At 66.9% G+C, this 27,706-nt stretch overlaps 1 protein-coding gene across 3 annotated transcripts; it reads left to right on the top strand.

Annotated features, from left to right (window-relative positions):
- Window positions 1-27,706, top strand: WSCD1 (WSC domain containing 1). 3 transcript variants are annotated; one of them, XM_058705642.1, is made up of 9 exons: window positions 1-90; window positions 7,708-8,369; window positions 12,734-12,848; window positions 14,136-14,320; window positions 17,796-17,917; window positions 24,596-24,755; window positions 25,091-25,255; window positions 26,541-26,741; window positions 27,267-27,706. In XM_058705642.1, the coding sequence occupies exons 2-9, from the start codon at window positions 7,943-7,945 to the stop codon at window positions 27,617-27,619; spliced, it is 1,728 nt and encodes a 575-aa protein (XP_058561625.1). In that variant the 5' UTR covers window positions 1-90; window positions 7,708-7,942; the 3' UTR covers window positions 27,620-27,706. The 3 variants fall into 3 exon arrangements, with proteins under 3 accessions (XP_058561625.1, XP_058561623.1, XP_058561624.1); XM_058705640.1 differs by lacking the exon at window positions 1-90 and adding an exon at window positions 998-1,128; XM_058705641.1 differs by lacking the exon at window positions 1-90 and adding an exon at window positions 1,433-1,611.

Here is a 27,706-nt window from a genome sequence, read left to right as displayed (position 1 = left end):
GCCGGGTTAGAGCCGCACCACCAGAGGCCTATCAGCTGCACAGCCTGTGCGGGTCCTCAGCCTCCTGGAGCATCTGGGCGGCCGGCCCGGGTGAGGACGGGACCGCCGATGCGCCCACAGGGGTGGCCCCGTGGCTGGGGGACTGTGGGGAGCAGGGGCAGGGGGACGCTTGGAGGGGAAACGCTCAGGGTTGGACCAGCCCCGTTTCACGAGGGGGATTGTGGATGGCAGTGCGGAGGCACACCTGTCCACCTCCGAGGGTGCGTGCGTGCGCGTGTGCCTGTGGGTGGCCCCGTGTGAGCACACAGGAGTGCACCCGTCAGCTGACCCCGGGTGTGTGGCCCTGCTTCCGTGGGGCACCCTGTCAGGGCGTGGGTTGCGGGGGCCGGGGGGCGGGGGGGGGGGGGATGGTGTCCGTGTGTTCGCCCGCTCCTGGGCTGGCAGTTGTGTGCGCGGCTGTCCCCGCCTGTCGTGTGCACGAGGGCGTCCGCGGCCAGATGTGCGTGGGACGGTGGCCCCGCGTGTGTCTGTGCGACCCTGTGTGTGTGCCTGCCACGGGGTCCCGGGCTGTCTGCGAGCGAGTGGGACAGAGCCCGGTGTGTGTGCGCACACGCGCGCGTGAGAAAGCGTGGCTGTCGGCGTGGCCCGGGGGCCGGGATTCAGTGTCTGCACCAGACGGTGCGTCTGTCCCTGTGAGTCTGCGACCGAGTGAGCGTGGCAGCCCGGCGGAGCGTGTGCGCGCGTGCCCCGCCCGCCTGCCCGCTCCCTCCCGCGGGCCCCCGCCCCCAGCACGACCCCTCCCACGCGGCGGGCCGAGCGGGCGCCTCTAGGACCCGGCGGCGGCCGGCCGCTGTCCCCGGGCCGCGCGAGTGAGCATGTGCAGAGCCCGCCCGCCGCCCGCCCGCGCCGCCCGGTCGCCCGCAGCCCCGGAGCCTGGTGGCGGCGCCCTGTGCCCGGAGTGGGGGGGGGGGGGGGGGGGTGGGGAGCGCGCGTCGGGCCGCTCGCGGCGGGGGGGGGGGGGAGGGTGGGGGCGCCGGGGCTTCGGGCGCTGCGGGGCCGCGGGGCTCGGTGTCCGGGAGCGGGCGCGTGGCCGCGGGAGCGGACGCCCCAGCCGGCCGCGATAGCGGGGTGAGTGAGTCCTGTCTCCGGGGCGCCCCGCCGGGACCCGCAGCGGGACCCCCAACGGGACCCCCCCCCGCGCGGGCGGGGGCGGGCGCGCTCCTTCCCAGCCGCCCGCGAACAAGTTTGTGTAGACGCGGCCGGAGCGCGGCGGGGGTGCACCTGCTCCGGGCGGCGGGCCGGGGAGGGGGGTGTGGGTGCGCGCGCGGGGGCAGCGCTCGGGAGGGGCCCCCGGGGGCGGGCGGGGGCGCGCAGGGCAGCTTTGGACGCGGCGTCCCCTCCTGGAATCCTCGGCGACCGTGAGTGTCCGCGGAGGGAGGGAGGGAGAGAGAGGCGGATCCGGCCGGGCAGGGGGCGAGCGCGGGGTTCGGGGTGCGCGCTGCCTCTGGCAGGAGCCGCTCACTCACCCCGAGAGCGAGGCTTCAGGTCAGCGGAGGGCTCTGCCCGCTGTCTCTGGGTGAACTTGCACAGAGGCAGAGGCAAAGGCGAAACGTAGGTATTCGCGGATCTTGTCCGGAAAATTACCCCAAGTAGTGGAGGGAGCCGTGCACCTCCCCGGGTGTGGACGCAGCCGGACTGGGGGCTGCTCACTGCGTTCTTCTTTTAAGTCTGGAGCCTCAGGGCGGCCCCGCCGGTGGTCTGGTGCCCGGGGTGGCGCGTGCTGGCTCGCCCCCCCCCCCCCGCCCCCGCCCCCGCCCCCGGGGGTAGGGGGTGGTGCAGAGGGACTCCCGTCCTTGTCTGAGCAGGGGCACGGTTGGACACCGGGGTTGGGGCTTCCACGGCCCCGCGCCCTTCCGGGGCTGCTGCGAAGATGGACAGACTGGGAACTCTGCTGTACTTTTCTGACAGATGCAGACGCTGTCACCCCTGTCTCTGGAACCGGGAGGGTCCCAGGTCGGGCTCAGGAGATGGGCCTTTTGTTTTTTCCTCCGAATTGCCTGGGAGGCCCCGGGCAAGGGAAGGGAGTGAGGCCGTGGGGAGGGAGGCAGGAGGGAAGAGCCGGCCCCTTCCTGATGGTTGCAACGTGCAGGAGAGGAGGCAAAGGGGAGGTTCCCCCAGTGTGCCCCTCACCCCCCATACCCTCGGCTGGGGCCTCAGAAGCCCCTTGGGGAAGGTGCCCAGTGGCCACCAGAGCCCCTGTAAGCTGCAGCAGAGTGGCTGTCTCCCAAGCGCTCCCCGAAGGAAGCTTGGCGAGTGGCTGGGGGTGGGGGACTGACCCGGCAGCCCCCCCTTCCCCGGGAGAAGCCCCCGCCCACGGCCGCGTGCCCCCATCCCCGGCATGAGTATTTCCCAGCTCCCTGGAAGCTTGGCTTGGGGGTGAGGGGCTCCCCCTTTTCGGCGGCTGCTGGAGCCCTGTGGGGTGTGTCCTGTGGCCTGCAGCCCATCCGCCGGAAGGGAAAAGAAGCCTGGTTAGGCAGAAGGCCAGACCCCATCCCTGCCCTCCTGTGTGCCCAGGCGGGCGGGGGTGCTTGTCCGGGCCCCCAGCCTCCCGCCAGGTCAGTTCAGGCCCAGCCCCGGGGAGCGAGTCACAGGGGCGGCTCCCCCTGCCTGGAGCCCAGGACCGGGTCCTGCCTGAGCAGGCACTCTTGGGAAGGGCCGGTTCCCCCGTAGACACTCGCGGCTCGTGCTCCCCGGTCGGCCGCGGGGAGGCCGCCGCACAATGATCGGAAGCGTGCTGCTTGCGGAGACTGTGGTTGGCGAGAACCGCCTGCCGTGTGGACGTGTGATGTGGATGGAAGAGTAGGCTGGATTCATTTTGTGAGCTAGTGACGCGGGCACACCTGTTGGCTGCTAGGGCCCCTTCCTTCTCCCGGGCTTCTCTTGCTGCTGGAGACCCTCGGGGGCGTGAGCCCCTCCCAGAGGGCGGCTGTCTTGGCCTGAGGGGGCCCGGAGGGTGCCGAGGACAGGGGCGCCCAGGCACCCGCCCGGGGAAGCCCCCGTCCCAGCGCCCGCAGGAGCCAGAGGGGAGAGGCTGAGCCTGCCCAGATTCATCCGGATCGCCCAAGGGGCTTGAATAACCCTCAAGGGTTCGCCATCGGGTGGGAGAGACAGAGGAACAAAACAGGGATCTATGAGAGAGGTGGCCCAGCGATAGACCAGAGAGGTGGTGATGGGCTGTTTCCAGAGGGTGGGTTCCACTCCTGAGTAGGGGACGGACGCGCCCCTCTCCCCTGAGCCCTGGAGGGTGGCGGGGGGCACCGATTCCTGGGGGTCTGCCCTGTGTTCCACTCGGAGGTGCCCGCAGGGGGCTCACGGGCCGGGAGGGAGAGTGGGCAGAGCGGCTGGGAGCGCTGACTCCAGGCGGGACACGTCAGCCAGGGTCAGCTCACAGAGCATCCCGTCCCGCCGTCGAGCTCCGCCTCAGGGAGCAGGAGGGCTGCCTGCAGGAGGTGGCATCGGACCTGAACCTTGATGGCCACAAAGCGCGCGCGAGCCGTACGAGGAAGGGCATGGGGGCCGGGGGCACTGTGCTTGGGACACGGCCTTCTGGGAGGATCCTTGAGAGGAAGGGGCTGGCAGACTGGGTGTGAGACCGAGAGGCCCGGGCTTGGCCGTCCGAGTCCTGGGGACACGTTGGAGGCTGCAGCATTACTGTTTCTTTAGAAAGACCACTTTCTGAGGCCTGGCCTCTGGGAGAAGGGGAGTATCCACACAATGCGCACGGAGCTGAGCAGGGCGGAGGCCTGCAGGGGTGAGAAAAGACAGAGGAGGGGGCTCATCCAGAGCCCCGAGCCCAGCTGGAGGCTCATGTGGACCTGAGGACCCCTCCCCACCGTGCCGGCCGCGGGTCCTGGAGGCTGGGACTCGGCTGCTGGGACCCCACCGCCCGCCTCTCGTCGGGAGGGCGACGTGCTGGGCCTGCTCCTTTGTCTTTAAGGCTCTCACCCGACTGGGAGCACGTGGCTCTGAGCCCAGAGGGTCCCCGTCCCCACTGCCCTGGCCAAAGGTGCGGAGATGCTTCTGGGGGCCTCTGGAGTCTCCCTCCTCACCTGCCGCCGCCTGTCCTCTCTGGCCGGGGAGGGGGAACGGAGGCAGTCACGTGACTGAACCCCGGCGGCCCGGAGTCAGGCCCCGGCCCCTCTGAGGGCTTTGTGCAGCCCCCAGACCCCACGGGCTGCCCTTCTCCTCTCCCCGCTGCCACCGTCACCTGCCCAGTCCCCGGACCCCTCAGCCTAGCTCCCGGTCCCACCTGCAGGCCGGGCACCTGCCGCGCCCTGGGGTCCAGCCGGCAGCAAAGTAACAGGAGAGGGCTCGGGTGCTCCCGTCCCCACCGGTGCTAGGCCCCAGCTCCCTCCCGAGACCCCCCAGAAGCCCCTTTGCCCCGACTCCCTCCTTCCTGAGTGGGGCGACCCTCCCCCAGGCCCTGCCTGCCCTTCTCCGGGCTGACGTCCTTCCCCGTCCCCCCGAAGCACTTTGCTGGATTCCGAGATGGGAGGGGCCCCGGGGGGCGGAACGCTGAGCCCCACGGCGACATCAGGGGTGTGTGCTGGGGGGGGGGGGGCACGCCATGCACGGCACCGTCTTCCCGAGCCTGGACCTGGCTTGTTTTCAGAGGTGCTGGTGGGGGCGCCCTGAACTCCTTTCCAGAATAGTCCTGCCCGGTGTGGGGCTGGAGCCGGCGTGGGCGGGCTAGCCCCGGTGTGTGACCGCGGGGCCTTGGCGGCTGTGGCTCTCAAATGGGGACAAGCGTGGCACCTGCGGGGAGGGAGGGGGCGTGCGGAGTAGCCGGGATCGGGCAGGTGAGGAGCACGGTCCGGGGGGTGGGGAGCACTGGAAACGAGCAGGCGCTGGCAGTGTGGGGTGGGCTCCCGGCCGTGCAGACAGGCCGTGGTGGGTGTGCCCCCGGGGGCTGGCAGGTCCCGCCGACCTCGAGGCTTGGCGGGAGCCCCTTGTGCAGAGGCTGTAGGTCACCCAGCCACCCCCAGGCCGTGCTCACCTGCGGTCACTCCAGAGACGTTTTCCATCCCCAAGCTGCTGGCTGTGCGCTGGGATCTGGGGGTGTGGCCGGGGCCCTGCCTGGAGGGGCCAGCAGCCTGGAGGACAGGCGACGGGGTAGGGGCCAACGGCAAGTGTGACACTGGCAGTCCAGGGCAGGGGACGAGTTTCTGACGCTCAGGGCACGCCAGCCCCCGCCCCGCCCGAGGCAGGCGTTCTGGGCCCGGAACCAGCTGCGCGATTTTCAAGGTCTGGGGTGGCCACTGCTTTATAGGACCCCGAGAGTGGCTGTCCCCACCTTCACGCCCAGGCCCCCTCCGCAGACCGGGAGGCCCCTCTGGGACGGGATGGCCCTGGGGGGGGGGGGGACTTTGGGGGTCCTTGGGGAAGCCGGGTGTGGTCATTCGAATCCTGACTGATGGGCCACCACTCGCTTCCCGTGGCGAGTTTCCAAGTCCTGCGCCCGGCACGGCGCGGGACCCACCGCACACCGTGGTTCCCGACCCCGAACCGCTGACCCGCCCGCCCTCCGCCCCGGCTCCCCGAGCCTCTCCTTTCCACGGCAAGGCCTCCCTTCTCCCCGTTTATTTTCGCCGACAGAATCCCAGTCTTGTGACCGGGAGCCCTTTGTGAGCAGACCTGGAAACCCCCTTCCTAGAATTACAGCGTGGACGGGCCGCCAGGCCGCCCTCGCGTCCCTGTGCCTGAAGGAGCCGGGCTGCTCTGTGTCCCCGTGCTTTTCTGACTTCAGGCCCCACAGGATCAGGTTCCTGGTGTCGGGATGTGCCTGTCACTGTATGCGCTCAGTCACCTTACAAAGTGTACTCAGAACAAGGGTCTCGGGGCACCTGCGCCGCCCAGGCCTCGTGCGGGCACCAGAATGATAGGAATGGGCAGGGTTAGGGGGCGGCCCCGGGGCCCAGAGTTGTTCACGGCCCAGCTGTCCCAGGTGCTGACTGCTGGGGTCAGGGGTCGGCACCAGTGTGTGTGTGTGTGTGTGTGTGTGGTGGCGGGGTGGGAGGAGTCAGGGAGAGCTTCCTGGAGGAAGAGACACCGGGCTGAGCCTTGGCGGACACACAGGGATTCGCTGGGCCGAGAGGGTGGAAGGCACAGGAGGTGCCGAGGAGGCCTGCTCAGGTGCCTCCCACATCTCGGTGCGGGCGTGTGTGCTTGCTCGCACGCGCGTGTGGCGGGAAGCCGGAGGAAGGGGCCTGGCAAGAGACGAGGCCAGACGGGGGCTGGTGTGTCATGCTGAGGCGCTTGGACTTTATCCCAGAAGCCACGGGCAGCTACGGAAAGGGGTTTTGAGCAGGGGAGCACCGTGATCAGATTTGTGCGTTAGCAGGATCAGCCTGGCGGCCTCGCAGAGGGCGGATTGGAGGGCCGAGGCTGGAGGCGGCGATATCAGGCGGGATTTCTTGGGATTTTCTCTGTGGTTTTACAAGCCTGACGAGGCTGGCCGGGGCGGGCCTGGCGTGCACCAGCTTAACGAGAAAATACAAGGTCCGGAGGCCCAGCCGAAATGGCTTCCCGGCTCAGAGTTTACATCCACTGTCCGCTGCCGATTATCGAGCCCACCCCGCCCCCCGCCCGAGCCCCGGGGGTCCCTGCACTCCCGGGGGGGGCTCAGGTCGTGGAGGCTGGGGGTCGAATTGGAAAGGGTGGTGCCGGTCTGGCCGCCCCGGGAACGCCAGCCCACAAGAGCCCAAACGTTGTCTTTCCACGCACACCAGGCCGGCTGTTCCCTGCGCACAGAGTGGTCATTGAGGGGCTGCGGGGCCTGGCGGGGGTCCCAGGCCGCGTTAGTCACGCTGCTGGGAGCTTTTCTTCCCGGGACAAGACTGTCCTTGTGCTCAGGGGCACCCGGGAGCAGCCGCCCGGCTCCCGGCAGCTGCAGAGGCCCCCCGCCGGCCCCTCGCAGCGCACTTCAGAGGCTACCGCCGACGGGGGCCCCAGCCCAGTGTGAGCGCGGAGGCCCGGGGCGGCGAGGGGCGCCCTGCTGCCTTCCCGCCAGGTGCCCCAGGCTCCGTAGCAGGTGCACGGCCCCACCCCCCTCTCTTGTGCCGAAGCCTCTGCAGACGCGGTTCCCAGAACACAGCTTGCCGTCCCCGTGCACACCCGGGAGGGACTCGGCAGGTCGTACACATGTATCGAGCGCCTGCTGGGCACTCCCGCCCTGGGCCCGGCGCCCTTGTGCGTGCTGGCGTCCATCGCTGGCCACGGTACAGGCTCTGAAATGCGCCGTTCCAAAGCTGGGCTCCTCGGTTCGCCGGCCGTGTGCCTTTGCCTCCTTTTGCGTCACCTGTAAAGTGGGGCTGCGACCGTGTCCACCCGGCTGGTTGGTTGCCCCGAGGGTTAAATGAGATGATACGCCAGGAGGGTTCGGTGCGGAGCCGCCTCTGAGCCCTTCCTTCACCGCGGCCCCAGTGGAGGGCCTCACGCCCACTTTGTGCGCGGGGAGGCCGGGGCCTAACGGACCCGGCCGGTGTCGCTCCGCGGCCGGGGGCCGGCGGCCGGGCGGGACCGAGCCCCCTGTCCGTCGGGTGCTCCTGCAGCACCGCCGGGCCCTGAGGCGGAGGGGCTCCCGGCCCTGGCGCGGGGGGCCGCGGCGGGCCCTTCGTCGGTGTCAGCGCGCGCTCTCTGCTCTTCCAGATCCCGGAGCTCGGCGATGGCGAGGCCGGCGACCCTGGGGCAGAGGCCGCAGCCGCGGGGCCCCGTGGCCGGAGCCGCGTGACCGAGTCGTCGGAGCACCTGCCGGACGCGGGGCGGGAGCGCGGCGGGCGTCAGGATGCGGGCATGAGGCCTCTGGAGACCCCGGGCTGCCCCCCGGCCGGGCGCTAGGAGCCGTGCCCGGGGCCCCGGCCGGGAGCCCTGCCGCCCCGGGGGCATGGCCAAACCCTCCTTCCGGCTCCAGAAGCTGCTTCGCCGCACGCGGTTCCTGCTCTTCTTTCTGTCGGCCGCCTACCTGATGACGGGCAGCCTGTTGCTGCTGCAGCGAGCGCGGGTGGCCCTCCCGCCCGGGCCCCGGGCCCCCGGCCCCCTGCAGGCCCTCCCCGTGGCCGCCGTGGCGCTGGGCGTCGGCCTGCTGGACAGCCGGGCGCTGCGGGCCCCGCGGGTCAGCCCGGACCTGCCGCTCGGCGTGGACGTGCCGCGGGGGCCCCCGGCCCGGGCCCGGCCCGGCCCCCGCTGGCTCCGGACCCGGAACCCGGAGCTGCGCCAGCCGCGGCGAGGCTGGTTCCACCACTTTGTGGGCGACCCCCAGGGGGCGCCCGCCCTGCGCCCGGAGGCCCCCGGGCCAGCCGTCGGGGGACGAGGTAGGTGCCCGGGGGCGGGTTGCCCTTCGCGTGGGCGGGGCGGCGGGGATGGGTGGTTGGGGGCGGGGGCCGCTCGATGGTCCGGCCCTGTGGCTGCCTGGGCGGGGGAGGCCCGCGGGCGGGGGAGACGCGATACGGCGGAGGACTGCGGCACAGTTGCCCCGGGGTCATTGCCCGCGTTTGCGTTCCCCGTGGCCGTGGCCTGCCTGGGATGTGGCCCCAGGACACCGGCAGGAAGTGGGGACGAGGCGGGGAAGAGAAGGCGGCCAGGGAAGGCACTCGGAGGGGGCGCGCGTCTCAGAATGAAGCCTGGGGGCGGCTGGAGGGGAACGAGGGCCTGGGAGTCTGGCTTTGTTCTCAGGAGGTGAGACGGTCCAGGGAAGAGAGGGAGGAGCCCGGTGGCCCTCGGGTCAGTGGTGGGGGAGGAATGACCCCGATAGTGAGTGAAGCCCTGAGGATGCTATGCTCCTGTCTCCACGGAAGGCGGTTTCTCCTGAGGTCACAGAGGTCGGAGCCCTTGCTGTGGGATTCCTCAGCGAGGCTTCCGCCCAGGAATGAGGGGGTCAAAAGGAACTGATTCTGCGGCTCACATTATTACACAGGCCTGCTTCCTGTAGACCTGCCCCGGCACACCAGGAAGCTGGGTCTCTAGGCAGACTACACCACCACTCATTTAGACTAAAATGTGAATGGCTGACAAAGTCAACTCGGAGTCCTCGTGAGGCAGCCATGGAAAGAGCACAGGTGTTGAAAACAGACCTGGGTTTCTGTCTTGGTGTTGCCGGGTTTTGGCTCTGTGACCTTGAACAGATTTGCTGCAATTCCCCGCTGTTTCTCAGTCCATCCTGTTGAGGATCCATGTACCGGTCTAGTATCCTCAGTGTACTCGAGGAGCCCAGGGTGGGGGCAGAACCAGATCTGCACCACAGGACTGGGGCACGGGCCGAGGGTCTTTATAACGTAGCCAGCAGAGGGCAGGGCTCGGGCGACCCAGTTACGGCCCTGGGAGCACCTTTGGGTTCAGGCCGTGTCCAGGGACCTAGAGAGGCCGTGGGCGGGGTCTAGCGACGGCCGAGGAGACGGGAGAGACTGCACGGGCCCGGAGGGTCGCACGGAGCAGCAGGGTCTTGGCCGTTGTGGGCCGGTTGGGCCGGTGACCTCCCCGAGCCCCTGGGATGCCCCGTGGGAGCTCTCTGGCTTCCTCCCCAGCGACCCCCAGCCTCCCCATGACCCCGCACGTGAAGGGTTAGTGGCTGGTGCAGCAGGAGTCTGAGGCTCCCCCTGCAGGATGCTGGGGGCTCTGAGCGGTCAGCGGGTCAGCGCCCCCTCTGCTGTAGGCTGTTCAAACAGGTTTGAGCTCCCCCCCAGAGTGTGAGGATACATTTGTGTTCCGGAGAGGCCGTAGTGTCAGGGTGCTGGAGGGAGAGCGTCACAGGAGGGGGCGCTGGCCTGGAAGCACCCACCCCCCCCCCCCCCGCCTCCCCCCACCGGCTCCTCACGGCGGATGGCGGCCTGCGGGCCAGCTGCTGGGGCCGCAGACAAAGAGGGCGTCTCTTTGCGGCCGGGCAGCCCGCCATGCTCCTGAAAGGGGTTCCTGCAAGGCCCGGGAAGCCGCAGGAGGCCCCATCAATCACCGAGCATTTCATTATACCTTGGACAACATCCATAATGGAATAAAATGTCAGTAAGTTTACTAGGGGAGAAATAGTAACTTCTCCGTAGCCAGTTTGTTTTTTATTGATAGTGATTTCCAAAGACATTCCAATATCTCCAAAGCCATCGTTAATAGCCTCACGGCGTGTCCATTCTGATGTGCAAATGAACAGATGCGGAGTCACAGACAATAATGCATTGCCTCCGTTTCAGCCGAAAGTAATAAATCCGCCTCAGAATGTGTCCCAGTGTGTCCCTCGGACGTCCTTCCTCCGCCGCACAGCCTCGCCTCTGTCAGAGCCGGAGGAGTCATTCGGTGTTTTTCCAGGAGGGAGGCTCCCCTCCCCCTCGCCGCCGGAGCGCGCGCGTGGGTCCCGGGCCTCCTGCACCCCCGCCCCCTGCCGCCCCAGACCCGGCCACACCTCGTTGTCCGGAGAACCCAGGCCCGGCTGCTCCCCTTCCCGCTCCTTCGTGTGTTAACTGTGCAGCTACTATTTTCCAGTCCGCCTGCTGGAGCGCAGGACCGCAGGGATGGCCGTCCCCGCCCAAGAACTCATTCACCTCCGCCTCCAGACGGCCGCCCGACGAGGAGGCGGTGTCCCCTCTCAACCCTCTGTGAGCCCGTGGGGCCACGAGCCCACTTTACGGATGGGGAAGTTGAGGCACAGGCAGGAAGGGGGCTGCACGGGCCAGGCCTCGCAGCTTGGGGGTGAGGGGCCTAGATTCGTGCCCCTCACCCCGCCCCCAAACACACGTTTCACACCCGCCAGCCTCGGCCTTCGGGGTCGTGAGCCCGGCCCCCTTTACACGCTTTCGGTTAATTTCCCATCAACGGTGATAAATGTTTAACAACCCCTGAGCTTACGTTTTGGATGTTTAATTGAAAACCGTAATAGACGTTCTTCTTTGCCGAGCGGCACGCCAGAAATTTCTCAAATATTAGTTTTCTTTCGCTGAGTGAGCCGGCCAAGGATAGGCGTTTATTCCCGCTGCGGCCACTCGGGCTTCAGTGGTGCTGACACGTATGTGACCCTGGGGGTCCCGGGTCCTGAGCGGGAGCAGGTGTGGCCCGACGTGTGATGGGCGTCCTGGGGCTGAGGGGACACAGAGGCTCGTCCCGGCGGGCAGACCTTGACAGGGGTGACCTTTGCTCCCCCCGCTGCCCCCACGTCCTGCAGGTGAGGTGTCTGCGTGCCTCGACCGACCCTGCCACCTGCTCCCCTTCCCCCGCTCTGCCTCTCCTAAGTCGGGGCCCGGGAGCCGCGTCCGGCCTCTGGGAGCTCGTCGGCCTGGTTTCGGGAGCCCTGGGCCACCCCTGATGTTGGGGTGGCGGGGGGGGCTGGTGCTGACGGTGTGCCAGACCCAGCAGGGCCCTGGTGGACACGGGACGCATGGGGATAAAGCAGCTTTAACAACAGCAGTTAGTGATAAGCATTATCGTTGTCATTGGGTGTTGACCCGTGTCAGAAAATCCAAGAATCCGGAGCAAGGGGTGGCCGCGGTGGCTGGAGTGGTCAGGAACGCCCGTCAAGGACAGGCAGGAAACAGAGGGTGGGCAGGAAGAAAGGGGCTGGTGCTGGGTGAGGCAGGTGGGTGGGCCTTTATCTGTTGGACGGTTGGGGAAACTGAGGCACAGAACGTGGCCGTAACTTAGCTGAGGTCAGAGGTGGCGTCAGGTGTGTTCACAGACAGGACGCTTGTTCTGGATTCGGTCCCAGGAGTCGGGCTTGGTGGGTCCACTTCTGCAAACCCCTCAGCAGGGGGACCAGGGACGCTGCTCGGGGCCACGATCCAGGCAGGGGCAGCCGGGAGCCTCGCCTGCCCTCGGGGTTCCCGGCCTGGTGGGTGATCCCACCGTGGAGCCATCTGGGAGCCACTGCCGGAGGGGGGCCCTGGGCGCGTCCCCCCCCCCCCCCCCCCCCCCCCCGCCCAGGGGCAGCCCAGTTTCGGAGGCTGCGTGTGCGTGCGGCGTGGGACCGTGTGGGCTCCTGCACAACGTGGCTGTGCGTCCACACACCGCACGTGCCCGCCCCGGGCGTCTCTGGGAGACCCCTCCGAGTCGGGGTGACGGGCAGGGCTGTTACAGGCTCCCTCTGGCATGTGACCGTGGGGGCAGCAGCACCACCGCTCGGCGGGATCACGTGCCCCCCGCGTCCCCTTCCAGGGGTGATGCCCGGACAGGTGAGGGCTCGCTGTCGGTTCTGCACACGCTGCTGACACGTCCCCCCGGCAGCGCAGGTTTTTTCTTGACATAGCTCTTCCCCTTTGCCAGTTCTTTATTTTAGCGAAGGTCAGACTTTCCGTAACTGATTTCTTCCCTGTGGGTCATACGGAGGTGACAGAAACCGCCCGTCGGCACATTTGTGGAGGGAGGCCTTTCCAAACCTAGGGCGGGTAGGGAGGGCGGGGAGGGGTTCAGGGGAGGTGATAAGCCAGCAGACGTGGTGAGCTGGGGCCGGAAGAAGAACAAGGCGTTCAGGCTGACGCCAGCCCCCGGCAGGCGTCTGTGGGGACGGTGGGCCGTTAACCGGGGAAAGAGGCAGGAAACGAAGGAGGCGGAGGGGTCCAGAGACACGGAGAAAGGTGAGGCCGCAGCCTGGTCTCCGGGGCCTCTGAGAAGAGCCTGGGCCGGCTGGTCAGTCCTGGGGGGTGTCCCGCGGCTAGGACCCCTCCCGTCCCCGGGGCCTGAGTCTCTGCTGTGCTTCCCGCAGGTACGTACGTCGGATGCTTCAGTGACAGTGGCCGGGACAGAACCCTGAAGGGGGCCGTGTTTTTTGACTTGCGAAAGATGACTGTCTCCCACTGCCAGGATGCGTGTGCTGAGCGGTGAGTGTGGGTCCGCCGGGAAGGAGGTTCAGACGGTCCCCCGGGCGAGGCGGGGCGAGGCGGTCCGTGGCGGCCGGGGAGCTGGACGGATCGGACCGCGGGCGACCGACGAGGGCACGGGCTCGCAGGGAGAGCAGGGGCTCCCCGCCACATCAGCGAGTTGCTCTCCTTCCCTGGGCCTCGGCTTCCTCCGGTGTTTCAACTACAGCAAAGGGCCTCTGCCCGCACTTCTCCGGGGACCCTTCTAGCTCCGCAGGAGAAGCGCGTTTCTATCTTGGACTCCACAGCCAGGTGCGCCGATTCTGCTGCTCCCTGTTCCCCCTGCTGTTAGCAGACAGCAGCAGTGTGGCTGGAGCGGCCCCTCCCGCCGAGGCACCCGGCTCACTGTGGGCGTGCACGCGGGCGTGCTCACACTGGGGAGCCGGGGGCACCAGAGGCGGCAGGGTGTCCTCGTGTGTTGTTTCTCGGACATTGGATTTGCCCACATTTGCTGTGACGTAAGTCCCCACCACCTTCTGGTTGGTTGCAATTAACTGCGCCCATTTTATAGACAGGGAAACCGAGGCCCGGAAAGGAAAGGGCGGTCGGTCCCTGCTCGGAGGGGCTTCTACAGTTCGGACAGCGTTGAAACTGACAGCGACGGTGTCCTCTCCTTCTCCGGCAGTTGGGGAGACAGACGGGGGGGGGGGGGGGGTAGTAAGTGGGGGTTGGGGCCACGCGGCTAGCAGGCGGCCGGATGGGGATCAGTCTGGGTTTGTGGGCCTCTTTGGGTCCCCGTCACAGTGGGAGGAGGTAGAGGACCCCTTTGGCGGCAGGTGCTTCAGACTCGTGCCATCTCAGCCCGGGCACTGAAGTCTTGTAAATGTCGTGAGCCCGGGGCTGCGCCCTCCGTGGCTGAAGTCGTCTGCGCTGGGATATTTGCACCAGGGGGACTGACACGTGCCACAGAATCGGGCTCTGGCCCTGCAGAGCCGAAAGCGGGTACACAGCGCACCGCGGCGCTGGACCCGCAGCTCCCGCAGGCGGTGCCTTGGGGACAAAGCTCAGGGTGACGAGAGCAAGGGTGGGAGGGCTGCTGATGGGAGTCGTTTATCCCAAGGAAGGGCTGCTCCCCTACATTCAGCCGATGACCCTGACATCCGGCTGAAAACGCCCCTAAGGCCAGCCGTGTGCTGACCGCCGCCGTCCCCGCCTCCTCCCCAGACCTGACCCGAGACCACCCTGACGCAGACCTCGGTGGGTGCTGCGGTACCTGGGCAGGGGCTCAGCAGGGCGCTCTCCCGGCAGGTCCTATGTCTACGCGGGCTTGGAGGCGGGGGCGGAGTGCTACTGCGGGAACCGGCTCCCTGTGACGAGCGTCGGGCCGGAGGCCTGTAACCACGAGTGCAAAGGGGAGAAAGGCTCCGCGTGCGGGGGCGTCGGCCGGCTGTCCGTGTACCGTGTCCAGGAGCTGCAGCCCGGCTCCAGGAAGCGTGAGTGTGCGGCTCCGCCCTGTGTCCCTCCCTCAACCACGCCCCATCGCGCCCCGCCCCGCCCGCAGCCCCGCCTCCTCGCCCTCAGCCCCTCCTCCAGACACCGGCTGGGACTCTGGGAAGAACCTGTGCCCTCTCTATCCCAACGCCCTTGCGGGGGGCGAGCTCACGTGGCGGCGAGGGGCCGGTTAGGCTCTGCGAAGGGCTGCTTGGGCTCAGGGCCAGGCATAGCTTCCTTGTGGGCTGGCGGGAGAGAGCCTCTGATCTGGCGGCCCAGGTGGGTCTGGGACATGCCGTGTGGCCTCAGGCAGCTTGGTCTGCCTCTCTGGTTCCAGTCTCTTCCGTGAAGTGCTCAGGCAGACCTAGATCTGCAGCAGTGAGGCCTACCGGAGGGTCTGGAAGTTTCCTAGCTGTCGTTTCTCGTGTGCAGCCGAGCTCCCACCAAAAGAAGGAAAGCGAAGCTTAGGGTTTAGCGTCCAAGTCGGGCAGGAAAGGAGGCTGTGGGCTTGTGGGGTGGGGTTGGACTGAGAGCTCCGCGCACAGAATTCCACTCAAGTATAAATCTGTGCGATCTTAGATTCAAAAGAAAATACCACCTACCAGTTCAGAAAGGGTACAAAAACCCATGTGTTTTGACCTCAGCTGGAGGTGAAATTAAAAACAAAACAACAACCAAAGCAAAACCCTCGCTAAGAATTTGTAATCGCAGGGTTGCATTTGGGTGAGTTTTGCTTGACGTTCAGATTCTTTACCGCCTGCCTGGTCCCGATGCCCCGGCTTGACAGTTGGCTCTGGGCGGCGTGGAGGTACCGACACAGCAAATGCAGTCTCTTTAGAGCTGCACCACCGGCCCAGGCGAATGGAGCTCCCGTAGATGATTCCTCACTGAAGACGAGCTTACGATGCCAAATTACAGGACACAGGAGGCAGTCACCAACCGCGAGGGGCAGTGAGCTGACGCTCCGGGCAGCCACGGCGAACCCCCCAGATTTCCACTGCAAGTGCCCAGCGAGGCGCGACTGAAACTCCAATGCATCCTCACTGCATTGGAGATGATTCAGCCCGGATGCCCGTAACGTGATCGTCGAAAGCCTCTTTCCAAAATACCTGCCCACGTCGGAGCGTCCTTGTCGCGATGGGGACGGCCAGGCTGGGAGTGGGAAGAAGTCAGAACCTGGGAGACCTCTCCCGCCCCTGGCTGAGGTGGGACCGCCCAGCGTCCGCTACAGTGCCTCCCGGCCGTGGCATGCTCCCGGAGGGCCGGGACCCAGCTTGGAGGAGGGCCGGGACGGCAGGGGGGTCCCCGGCTCTCCGTGCCACCAGCAAGCCTGCCCAGCGGGACGGAACCCCGCTGCTCCGACTCCGGGTGAGCGTGAGAGCCAGTGCTGGCGCTGTGCGTGGCGTCTGTGTTCAGACAGGATGCGATCAAGGACTCGGGACGGGCATCCGCGACGGCGTGGAGGTCCTGACCACGCCCTGTGGATTCGCTGATGAGCCGTCATCTCAGCGGACACTCGTCGACGCCTGTCCGTGGAGAACCGGAGCCCTGCACCGTCACCTGGACGTTTGCGTGGGCCTCCTGGCTGGCCTCTCGGACCTTTGACCCTCCTGGGTTCGGACACCGTCCACACGGGGGCTCCGGGCTGCCCCGCCGCCGACTCAAACGTCGCCGTTTGGCTCCAGGCTGCCCGCTCACTGGGGCCACGTGGCCCGGTCACTCAAGCCGGCCCCAGGTCTTGGGTCGGCTGCGCCTGCCGTCACGGTTAATGTTGAAACGGTGTGAGGCTGCCCCTCCCGCAGGCTGTGGGCCGGCTGGCTGCCCTTCGCCCGTCCTCCTCAAGGGAGCGAGCAGACAGGGTCTGAGTCATGAGCTGCCCGGCTGACCACCCGCCTTAAATTTCAGCTTCTCGCTGGCAGGGAGCACTCACAGGAGGGAGACCCACGGACGCGCCCCTGGGCAGTGAGTGCCCAGAAGTGGCCTCACCTTGGAGGTGCCCTCGTGCCCCGGGAGGCCCTGGACTGTCCCCTGGGCGCAAGGGGATGGCGGGCTCTCCCCGGCCAGTGACACGGTGCCGTGCACAGACAGCCGGTGCCACTCAACCACCAGCCTGAGGCGGGTTACCCCACGCCTCCCGTGCCCCGTCCCCTGCCGTCCACTCGCTGGGCACTTGTAGGGCCCGCTGCAGTCGGGGAAGGGGCCGCGCCCTGGTGCCCAGGCCACAGAGCCGTGGCCCACCGGGCGGGCTCCCAGGCCCCAGGCCTGGTCCTGTTCCACAGTTGTGCACGGAGACGCCTCCGGGGCTGCCGGCTGCTGCTGGGGCGTGGGGGGCACAAGAGTGAGGCAGGCATCTGAGAAACCCTGATGAATGCGGAAGGGGCACGAGCCCTCAGAGCCGAAACATTCCAGAAGGTTCATCAAGGAAGCTAGCTAGGGGCTGGACGTTTCCGCCAGAAGGTCTGGATGACAACATGGCTGGAGGCTTCCTCTAACACGGGCTTGAGCATTCGTGGGGCCTGGTGGGAATTCAGGATCAGAGACAACAAGCGGGTCTGACCTGGCAGCCCAGCGGTTGCTGGTGGGGTGGGGGTGGGGGGGATGGTGGCGGGATTTCACATCAACAGATGTAGTTCTCACACCTGTGCTGTGGGAACATAGAATTTTCCAGAATACCGGCCTCTTGGGTCATGTACTATAGAATCTGGCATGTAAGGGATGCTTGATCCAGATTTGTGGAAGGAAGGAGAGAGAGAAGGAAGGAGGGAGGGAAGGAGGGAAGGAAGGAAGGAAGGAAGGAAGGAAGGAAGGAAGGAAGGAAGGAAGGAGAGAGAGAAAGAAGGAAGGAGGGAAGGAGGGAAGGAAGGAAGGAAGGAAGGAAGGAAGGAGAGGGAAAGAAGGAAGGAGGGAAGGAAGGAAGGAAGGAAGGAAGGAAGGAAGGAGAGAGAAGGAAGGAGGGAGGGAAGGAGGGGAGGGAGGGAGGGAGGAAGGAAGGAAGGAAGGAGAGAGGGAAAGAAGGAAGGAGGGAAGGAGGGCAGGGAGGAAGGAAGGAAGGAAGGAAGGAAGGAAGGAAGGAAGGAAGGAGAGGGAAAGAGGGAAGGAGGGAAGGAAGGAAAGAGAGGGAAAGAAGGAAGGAGGGAAGGAAGGAAGGAAGGAAGGAAGGAAGGAAGGAAGGAGAGAGGGAAAGAAGGAAGGAGGGAAGGAAGAAAGGATGGACCCCATCCCCAGAGCTGGCAGGAGAAGCAGGCCTGAGGTCAACAGCTGCAGCCACGTGGCCCCTGTGACGAGGGTGACCGCGGGTGACAAGGTTTGGGCACCGTGGTCTCAGGAGTCCGGCTCGCCCACACCCTCTCCGGGGCGGTCTGCTTTCTGGTTTGAAACTTGCCCCTCTGAGCATGTTAGCACCCATTTCAGACCACGAAGCCACCGTTTCCCGGCGACGGGCACCATTTCTCACCAGAAACCGTTGTGTCCCCGCAGGGAGGACCGTCACGTACCGCGGATGCTTCAGGTTGCCAGAGAACGGCACCCACACCTTCCCTGACTCCCTGTTGCAGCCCAACATGACAGCAGAGGCGTGCTCGGGATTTTGTTCCCAGAAAGTAAGGTCCTGTAACGAGTGTGTGCGGGGATGCGGGGGGCGGGAGGCCGAGGGGCAGGTGCCGTGCCGGATGCGGATTCTCGGGACCGAGGAGACAGGAGAGGAAGGGCCACGTGGCCGTGGCTAGCGTGGGTCCCCCAGGCTGGCAGGGGCGCGGTCGGCGGATTTGAGGCTGGCGGGACCGTGCCTTCCCGTATGGGAGCTCCGACACAGGTGTCAGTGGTTAAATTGATGGGGTTTGTTAGTGAGACGTGCTGGCTCGGGGATCGGGGACAGGGCCGGGCCCTAAACCTGGCTTCAGGGACTGTGGGCACAGGTGCACCTTTGGCCCAGCCCGGGCTCACGGGAGGTGCGACTCTGCAGAGGCTGGGCCGGGCTCTAAGGCCACTGTCCCTGCCTCATACGGTAGCTCTGGGTGGGACACGCCCTTCAAGGCCAGATGGGGCTCGTAAGTGACGAGACCCGCAGAGCACGGAGGTCGGGGGCTGGGTCCAGCGGCCAGCCCCAGAGTGGCCCCCCAGGGGGTGGCAGGAAGCCGTGGGCACTGGGACTCTGCCTTTGTAGCAGTGGGAACGCAGGTCGAGAAGCTGGAGCACGCTGCCCGAGGTCACGGCACCCCTACCAGGGGCAGCCGGCATTTGGGCCCGTTTGGGCCAGTGGTTCTGACCCTGCAGATTGGGAGGTGCAGGAGGCAGGTTGGGGAGCCCAGAGGGACGCACCCTCCCTGGTTCCTCTTGAGATGCATCCCTTGGACCCCAGACGGAGCCTTTCGTGTGTACTGTCCTCCCAGACCACAGCCTTTGACGCGGGTCCCTGCGTCTCCAGCTGTTGTGGGTGCTGGGGTGCCCTCGGGCCCACAACTGGCCGGGGCCCCTGCTCCTCTGCACAGGAGCAGAGCCGTGGGTAGGGGGACACTACACCGGCTGTCACAGACCCCCCCCTCCCCTCCCCCGAGAGCCTCCCCCACCCGGAATCGTAGGGACTCGGCAGGCAGGTCCAGACCAGGCTGCCTCAGTCTGCAAACCTGGAGGTGCCCCGCGTGACCTGCTTTAACCTCCCGGGGTTCCGAGGGGACACACTCCCCCGAGGGGGACCCCCACATGCCCCCAGAACCAGCCGGCTCCGGGAAGTGGGGCAGGCGGGGCCCAGTCTCCACACCGCGCTGGGCTTCCTGTGCTGCCCTCCCCCCTCCCAGTGGCATGGGGTGGGGGGGGGGACGGGGCAGCTCCCGTTCCTGGGCCGAGGACCGCTCCGTGCTAGCACCGAGGGGCCTTCCGGTCCCCTGTCCCCCGCGCGGACATCCTGTAGAGTTAACCAGTTGCCCGCTGTTAAGCGTCTGGCTGTTTTCGCCCCCGGGGGTGCGGGCAGAGCCCGGGGCGGGGGGACACGGGGTCACAGCCGGGGAGGGGCCGAGGTCGGCGCCAGGAGCCGGCGAAGGGGCCTGGGGTCGTCCGCAGCTTCGGGAAGGGACGGAGCCGGAGGACGCGGGCGTGTCCCCGGGAAGGCGAGGGGGCGGGGGCTGCGTGTGTGCGGAGGGCGCCGGGCCACGCCCAGGCCGGAAAGAGGGCCCGTGACCGTGCGCGGCGGGGCGGGCGTGGAAGGAGCTCCACGGCCGCAGGTGAGACGCCCTGCGGGTGCTCGGTGTGGACCCTCGGGGACGGCCGGCCGGGGGGCGGGGGCGCAGCCGGGGGGCGGATCCAGGTGGGCGGGGGTGCCGCGTCCAGGTACAGCCACCTTCTACCCAGCGGAGTGGCGTTTGCTCCCGGACCGCGCGGCCCCCTGCCCCTCGGCACGCCCCGGGGCGTCGTGTAACAGGGTTCGCCCTCGGGGCGGCCCCCCTCCGGCAGCCCTCGCGGGGTTTCCGCCGGAGTCTGGGGGCTCCCGCCTCAGTCCAGGGCGGGGTTCCTGGCGCGGTGAAGGCGCTTCGGGTAGATCCTCGATTTAGGGTGAGTCGGTACCTCCCGCCCCTACCCGCCACCTGCCGGCAGCTCCCCCACCCTGTGTGACAGCCGGACTGTCCCCTGCGGGCGGAGCCGCCCCTGGCGAGCGCCACGCCCCAGAAAGGCCAGCGGCGCCAAGGCCACAAACCCCGAAGATTTGGCGGAAAGGTTGCAGACACCTAGGACGCCAGTACCGCGCGCCGCGGGCCACACGGCCACCGGAGGTGTGTTCACGGGCTGCGGTGCAGGACACTCACCGTGGAGCCACGGCTGGCATCGGTGGGGCTTCAGGAAGGCCAGTGAGGGAGGGGGCCGCCTCCCAGCTCCCCCTCCCCAGCGCGGAGGATCGCCTCTACTGTGGCTGGCCGGTCGGTCGCGAGGTTTCAGGGAGCTCCGGGGGTGTGGCTGGGCGGAAAAAGAACAATTCAGGGTGCTCTCAGTGGCGGGACGACCTGACTCTGCCGGCAGGGGCCCGTGTCGTGTGAGCGTGAACACAGTGAAGCGGTCTCGTCGGATTTTCGGGGGTCGTGGGGAGACACCCGCCCGTCTCTGTTCTCGCGGACGCTCTCACCTCCATCGGGCCAGAAGAAGGTGAACAGGGGAGCTCAGGGCCACCAGCCTGGACCTGGGGCGGTCGATCTCGGGCCCCGGTGTTTGTGCGCGGGCCCCGCGGCCGGGCCGCCGAGGGAATCCAGCTCCGTGGGCAGGCCGGCTTGTTCTCTGCGCCGCCGTGGCCCTGCCTGACCCGCCTGGATCCCGGCAGGTGCAGCCGGTCCCATGTGGGCCCACGGCCTCCCCGCTCTGCCAGCGGTTGGGTCGGTCCGGGTCTGGGTTCTGTGGATTAACCGCCTCGATGTCGGGACGTTTTCCCACCGCGAGAAGGCTGCGCTGTCCTTTCAGGAGGCCGCTGTCCGGCTCGGCTTTGTGTTTCGCACCCTTTCTGTGCTAAACCTGTCCACGTTATACTACGTGTGTCTTTAAAGAACGTTTACCGGTTTTTGGTGGGGGGTTGGTGGCTACAGAAGTAACGCGTATCTATTTTTGAAAATTTAAAAAATTTGGAGACGCACAGTGAAACCTCACCTATAACTGTAGCAACGTCAGAGAAAACCACCAGTGAGGTTTCCCGCCCTCTGGTCTTGTGTTCCAAGTGTATGGGGATTCGTTTCTTGAAGATTAAACCTTGCCCTCCGTTTCTTCCCTGGGCTGGGTGCATCCCGCATGGCTGCCAGGACCCTCGCCCCCCACTGCCGGGCCTCTGGGCTCTGCCTTTGATGCCCGGCTGTTGCACAGAACTCGTTCCCGAAGGCCCACCTGTGAGCAGGGTCCCAGCTGTTTCCTCGGGCTGTGTCATCAGACGTTTCTGGGATTGCTGGAGTGAAGGATTTGTGCATTTCTTGCATGTGCTTGTGAGCCTTCCGGCACATTCTGAGAAGCGACTCTTCTGGCCCCATTCCGAGGATGGACCGTGGACGGTGGCTTCAGAGTCAGCGACCCGGGCACGTGTCCCTGCATGGCCACATCCCGCCTCGAGGTCCTGGCCAGTCTCATGGCCCCAAGCCGTGGCATTCTCACGGATTCTCATGGATGCGATTCGAAGCCACAGGTCCTGCCTCCACGGCTGCCCCTCCACCCACACGGTCCCCACTTTGCAGCCACGCAGGAGAATACACGCTCAGTGACAGGCTCAGCAGACAGGCTCCCGTTCGCCCTGACTCGCCCTCCTCCCGCAGCATCTCTCCCGTTTGGGCCTGGATGTCCAGACCGGCCTCCGGAGAGAAGGGTCACGGCGAGCTCCGTGCTGGTTCAGAGATTTCACCAAAAACCCCACCGTTCATGTGTCCGTGTCCACGGAGTTGAACGTGGTGTGTGGCAGAACCCGGGGCTGGGAGTCCAGAAGCTTCTGTCCCTGCTCGCCCTCTCATGGCCTGAGGTCTTGGGCAGCTCGCCCCCTGCTTCCACGCCTCAGTTTCCCCTTCTGAAATCTCACGTCTTTGTAATTCCCTGTAATCCTGGAGACCCTGAGAAAGGCGCTCCAGGAAGATGGAGACAGAGGTGATGAGACCCAAACGGCCCGGTGGGACGTCCCCTCCCTGACCCCCGGCCACGACCACCCCTCGCGTACGGAGAGCCCAGCTCTTGCTGTGACCCAGTGCCCGTTGCCCACAGGCAGCCCCCCGCCCCGCACGGCAGGCCCCGCATGCAGTTCCGGGGGGCGTGCACCCCCTGACCCCACACAGCCCGAGCAGGCTCCACTGTGTCCCTGTGACGGAAACAGCCCCACGTCTCCGTCCTCCACCTCCTGCCTCCGTCTCCCATCGCCGCGCTCTCTCCTCTGACTCTGAAGCCCGGGTGGGGGAGGGGGCAGCGGGGAGGCTGGCGGAGAGGAGATTCATCAATATTTAATTTTTATGGAAATCGTGTCCTAGAAATCCCCAAGGGGCTGAAAATTGTTCTGTGTTTTCGGAATCCGGTGATGTCCTGAAGCGGTTATGTTGTAAATAAAACCACATTACCGTCTCCAGTCCCCCCTTGCTCCGCACACGACAGGGAACTTGACCGTTTAATCCACTCGAGGGAGCGGAGGGGCCAGGGTCGCTGCCGGGTGGGGCGCAGGGTCGCGGGGCAGCCACCACAGCTGGCGAGGGGTCCCGCGTGCTGGCCTTTTCGTCCCTGAGCAGGACGTCCAGGACACCGGCGCCCGGGAACCTGGTGGCAGGAGGGCTTAGGTGGAGCTGGGGCTCAGGCCATCCCAGAGGGCTCACCCCCAAGTGTGTTACCAGCACCTGTCGGTGGGGGGGCGCTTCACCCATTCGTTCCTTCCCTCCTTCGCCATTCGTCCCTCAGGCATCCGTTAGGCATTCTCCGGGGCGTGGTCTCTGCTGGGGATTTGCACACGTGATTCTGAGCGAAGGGAACCAGATGCCAAGTTCACACCGAGGGATCCTGTCCATAGGACGCCGTGGGACAGCCTGGATTGGCCCAGTGGCCGTTGGCGGGAGGGAGGGCGTGGGGAGGGCCGATGAACCGCGCGTGTGAAGGAACCGCCAGGGGCCTTGCTGCGTGTGCGTCAGGGCAGACTGGACAGTTCTCGCGGGGCAGAGTGTTTTCACTGTGGTCCCGAAGTCCCACCTCGCAGTGAAGCAGAACCAGAGAGCTCAGCAAGGACACAGGGGTCCTGTGAGGGTGGGAAGGGCGTTGAGGCACGGAACAGGGTGGCCAGCGAAGGCCTCTCTGAAAAGTGGGCTTGGAAAAGGGTGGCCGGGGGCAGGACGTTCCAGGCCAAAGGCACAGCAGGTGCAAAGGCCCTGAGGTGGGCACGGGCCTGCCGTGTGTGGACCAGTAAGGACCCCGGTGTCAGAGCTCACCAGGCTGCCTGAACAACGTCCCATGGACGAGGGCTTGCATGACACAGGCTTGTTTCTCCTGGTTCTGGAAGCCAGAAGCCCCAGATGGGGGGTTTCTTCTCAGGCCTGTGGGCTGAGATGGTCTTTTCCCTGTGTCTTTACACGGTGTTCTGTCCATCTGTGTCTTAATCTCTTCTTACGATGACGCCAGTTAGATTAGATTGGAGCCCCCCCCCCCTTCCCCCGCCGTATTTTACCTGAACTACGTCCGCAAAGGCGCTGTCCCCGGATACAGTCCCGTTCTGAGGCTGGGTTAGAATGTCGGGTGGGGACATATTCCGCGTCGTGCTGAGGGATGGTGGGGGGTGATGCCCCCCCCCCCGCTGCAGCTGCTGGAGGGCTTGCCAGGCTCTGCTCTGCACCCCCATCCAGGCCCCGGCCCTGCACCCCAACACTGGCTGACCCCGGCCCTGTGGCCGAGCGAGTGACCGGTGAGGGCTGGGGCCGCTGCAGCGGGGGATCTTCACAGGGGTCCGTTCTCGGTGGGTCTGACCTAGAAAGAGCGTCACACGCCCAACAAGGGGGGGGGTGGTCTCCATCCTGGGCTTTGGGGGCCTGGGAGGGGGGCCCACGGGCAGAATTTCAGGACTCAAACTGTCAGGTGCCCCGAGCATCGGAGGACGGCAAAGTCCTGAGATGGGAGCAGGGGCCCCTGGGACGCGCTGGGCCCACGCGGGGCTGTCCCGCTCTCAAGCTTCTAACACTGGGAGGGGGCGGGGAACACGCCCAAGCGGGCTGGAGCCCCCACCCCAGGCTCTGCATCACCCTCCGTCAACCGGGGCCCGGGCCCGGTGACTTTTCTGAGTGTGGACAGAGATCCTCGGCTTTGCCAAAACCACACGGAGAAAACACTATTGATTTTCTTTTATTTATTTATTTATGAGATTTTGCTGTGGGCAAAAAATAAAAAGGTCTGTGCGGCGTTGCCGAAGCTGCGAGACGCTTCCCGTGCCTCCCGTCTCCCTCCCTGGACGCTCCCGGGCTGCCGAGAGGCAGGAGCGAGTGGGGCTGAGTGTCCTGAGTGTCGTGCAGGTGTCGGACCCTCCTCGTCCCGTCCCCGAAACAAACATGCAAGGCGGTCTCCTTGCCCTTGTTCGGTGGTGAAGTCCAGAGAGGTGCGGCACCTTGTCCGAGGTCGCCCAGCGCCCCCGCTGCGTCCTCTGCGGAGGCGGCCTTCCCAGAGGGGACAGGGGGCTGCAGGAGAGGCCAGGAGCTGGTCGCGGGGTGGGACGGGGAAGATGGGCCTCGTCATCCCCGCCGATCCCGCGTGTGCCTCCCGGCATGAGCCGCCAAGGCCCCGCACCCACTCCGGATGCGTCTCTTCCCCGCCAGGAGTTCCCGCTGGCCGTCCTCCGGGGCCGGGAGTGCTACTGCGCTTACCCCACGCCGCAGTTCAGCCTTCGGGACGCCGTGGACAGCTCGCTGTGTGGCCGGGGGCCCGAGGCCCCGAGGCAGGCTGAGTACTGCGAGGTCTACCAGACGCCGGTGCAGGGTGAGTTCCTACCGCGAGGACCCTCCCCTCCTCCCCCCCCCCCCCCCCCCAGGCTCTACCCCCGTTTGCGCCTTGCGGGTCTGGAGATGCCCCGGGGCCGCGTGCGGAGCCGCGGTGGGTTGGGGGGCATCTGGGCACAATCCCTAGCCTGGTGGTGGGTGGTCCCATCTTGGGGCCGTGGTGCGCAGAGGTCTCGTCATCACTGGGGCTGTCTCTGCGGCCGAGGCACGGGTGGCAACCCCCTCCCCGGGCCTCAGTTTCCCCGTCTGGGAAGTGGGAGTCTGGGGTCAGCAGTTCCCGGCGGGGCGGTCCGTGGTCAAGCTCTGGCCTTTCAGACACTCGCTGCACGGACCGGAGGTTCCTGCCCACCAAGTCCAAGGTGTTCGTGGCTCTGTCCAGCTTCCCGGGAGCCGGGAACACGTGGGTACGGCACCTCATCGAGCATGCCACGGGCTTCTACACCGGCAGCTACTACTTTGACGGGACGCTGTACAACAAGGGTGAGTGGGGGCCCCAGGCAGGGGCCCCAAGCAGCGAGTGTAGACAGGAGCCAGGGAGGGGCTCCCCGGGCCGTGGTGCTGCGCTCGTGTGGCCGGAGTCTGAGCTGCATGAGATGCATTTCTGGGTCATCAGGCGCTAACGCCAGTTTCTCTGGGATTCTCGCCTGGACTCTGGTTCCCTAACGCCCTGGGCTCGGCAGTGGGTCTGGTCTGGTGGGAGAAGCCAGGGGAGTTGGTCCCTGAACCAGGCCTCTGGTCCTCGGGTCCCAAGTGTCACCTGTTCCCACGGCGGGGGTGGGGGTAGTGGCTGGATGATCCCGCCCCGGGGTCCTGCCCGCTCTGACCGACCCCCGTGAGGCTGTAGCATCACCTGTGGTCCAGGGGGCCTAACCTGTCCACACAGCTGGCGGTCTCCATCTGCCAAGGGGCCCGGGGGCTAGAATCGCTGCATGCGATGGCCCCGGAGGCTTCCCTGTGAGGCTTACGGGGCCGGTTCAGGGTGGCCGCTGTGGGAAGGCACCTCAGTCCCCAGGGTGTCAGGGACCAGATCTCGTGTTTACAGCCGTGGTCTGGCTTCGGGTTCCCTGGAGCTCCCCAGCCGTTCGCCAGAAGGAGCCAAAGTGAAGGCCCCTGGTGTCTGGCCCGTGGCAGGGGTGCGTTTGAAATGTGTTGAGTTCCAGCGGGCGAACCCATGTTCACAGGGGGCCCGTGCTTCCCGGCATCGGAGAGCCCCTGCCTGTTTGCTCCACGTACAAGGGCTCCCGCCTGCTGACCTGGGTCCCCAGGAGCCCAAGATAATCGTGTGTTCGTTTCAGGAGCACATGTCCCGGGCTGGCCGACCGGGGCTCTGTCGGGACATGGCCGGGAGTGCGGGTTCAGGGACACCTTCCTGGGAGTCCTTCAGTGACATCCCTCTGCACCCCCGACCGACCCCTTCCTCCGTGTTCCCATGAGCCCCCGTGCTCAGCATGGCCTCAGGGCTGCTGTTTAGCCAGACCCAAGCTGAGCCCTTTTACCCCCAACATAAAGTCCAGCACAGACGGGCGCACGGTTGTCTTTGTCGGCACGTGTGTGACTGGCTCTGCGGCTGTGCTGCTGTGTGATCGTGGCCAGGTCCACACCCTCTCTGAGCCTCTGTCTCTTCCCTGGCCAGCCTGCAGCCGTGACTGACTCGGGTCAGCCTCCCGGCCTCTGGTGTCTCATGGAAGTGGGTTCAGCTCTTCTTCTGCTGGGGGGGGGGGGGAATCCCGACGCCTCGCTCAGGGGCCTCCCCCGCCCCCCGCAGGGTTCAAGGGCGAGAAGGACCACTGGCGGAGCAGGCGCACCATCTGCGTGAAGACCCACGAGAGCGGCCGCAGGGAAATCGAGATGTTCGACTCGGCCATCCTGCTGATCCGGAACCCGTACAGGTCCCTGGTGGCCGAGTTCAACCGCAAATGTGCCGGCCACCTGGGCTACGCGGCCGACCGCAACTGGAAGAGCAAAGGTAGGCGGGAGGGGTCGGTGGGCGGCCCACGCCGGTTCGCTCCCCAGATCTGTCCGGGGGCCCCGGGTCTGGCCCGTGGGCGATGGGTCGAGGAGACAAGGGTCAGGGCGGTGAGGACGGGGAACCGAGTGCTCGGAGGGGCCGCTGCGTCCGGCAGGTCCGTGTTCCTGTCCCCGTGGTCTGCGCCGTGGCCGCCAGCCCTCCCCGCCCCTTGCTGACCCCGCCCCCCCGGAGGCGGGGAGGCTGAGCTCTGGTCCCTCCTTGGCTCAGTCCCCTCGTCCCAGACACCGGGGCGGCCCTGTTCCGGCAACTGATCCTGTGGGGGTGATCTCGACCTCTGCACGTGTCCCCCCTCCGAAACAAGCCGGAACAAGACGAAACGCCCACCTGGTTTCTTAGCTCGCGGGCGGAGAAATCTCGCGGGGCTTCGTCGCGGGGCTTGGCCGCGGGTCCTGCCGCCTGGTGCTGGCGCCCCGCCCCCGCCCCCGCGGGACACGCCCGACGCCCGCCTTCTCCCCCGCGCAGAGTGGCCCGACTTCGTCAACAGCTACGCGGCCTGGTGGTCGTCGCACGTGCTGGACTGGCTGCGCTACGGCAAGCGGCTGCTGGTGGTGCACTACGAGGACCTGCGCCGCAGCCTGGTGCCCACGCTGCGGGACATGGTGGCCTTCCTCAACGTGTCCGTGAGCGAGGAGCGGCTGCTGTGCGTGGAGAACAACAAGGAGGGCAGCTTCTGGCGGCGCGGCCGGCGCCCCCACGACCCCGAGCCCTTCACCCCCGAGATGAGGGCCCTCATCGACGGCTACATCCGGACGGTGGACCGGGCGCTGCGCGAGCACGGCGGGGCCGGGCTGCCGGGCGAGTACGTGCCCAGATGACGGCCCGGCGGCCTCGCTGCGGCCCCGAGCCCCGAGGCTGCCGGGCGGGCACCCGCCGCGGGACCCCCCCCCCCCCCCCCCCCCCCC

This window comes from Neofelis nebulosa, chromosome 16 (assembly GCF_028018385.1).
Source record: "Neofelis nebulosa isolate mNeoNeb1 chromosome 16, mNeoNeb1.pri, whole genome shotgun sequence".
Lineage (NCBI taxonomy): Eukaryota > Metazoa > Chordata > Mammalia > Carnivora > Felidae > Neofelis > Neofelis nebulosa.
The sequence above is the reverse complement of the archived record's forward strand: the minus strand, read 5'-3'. Positions and strand labels throughout refer to the sequence as shown.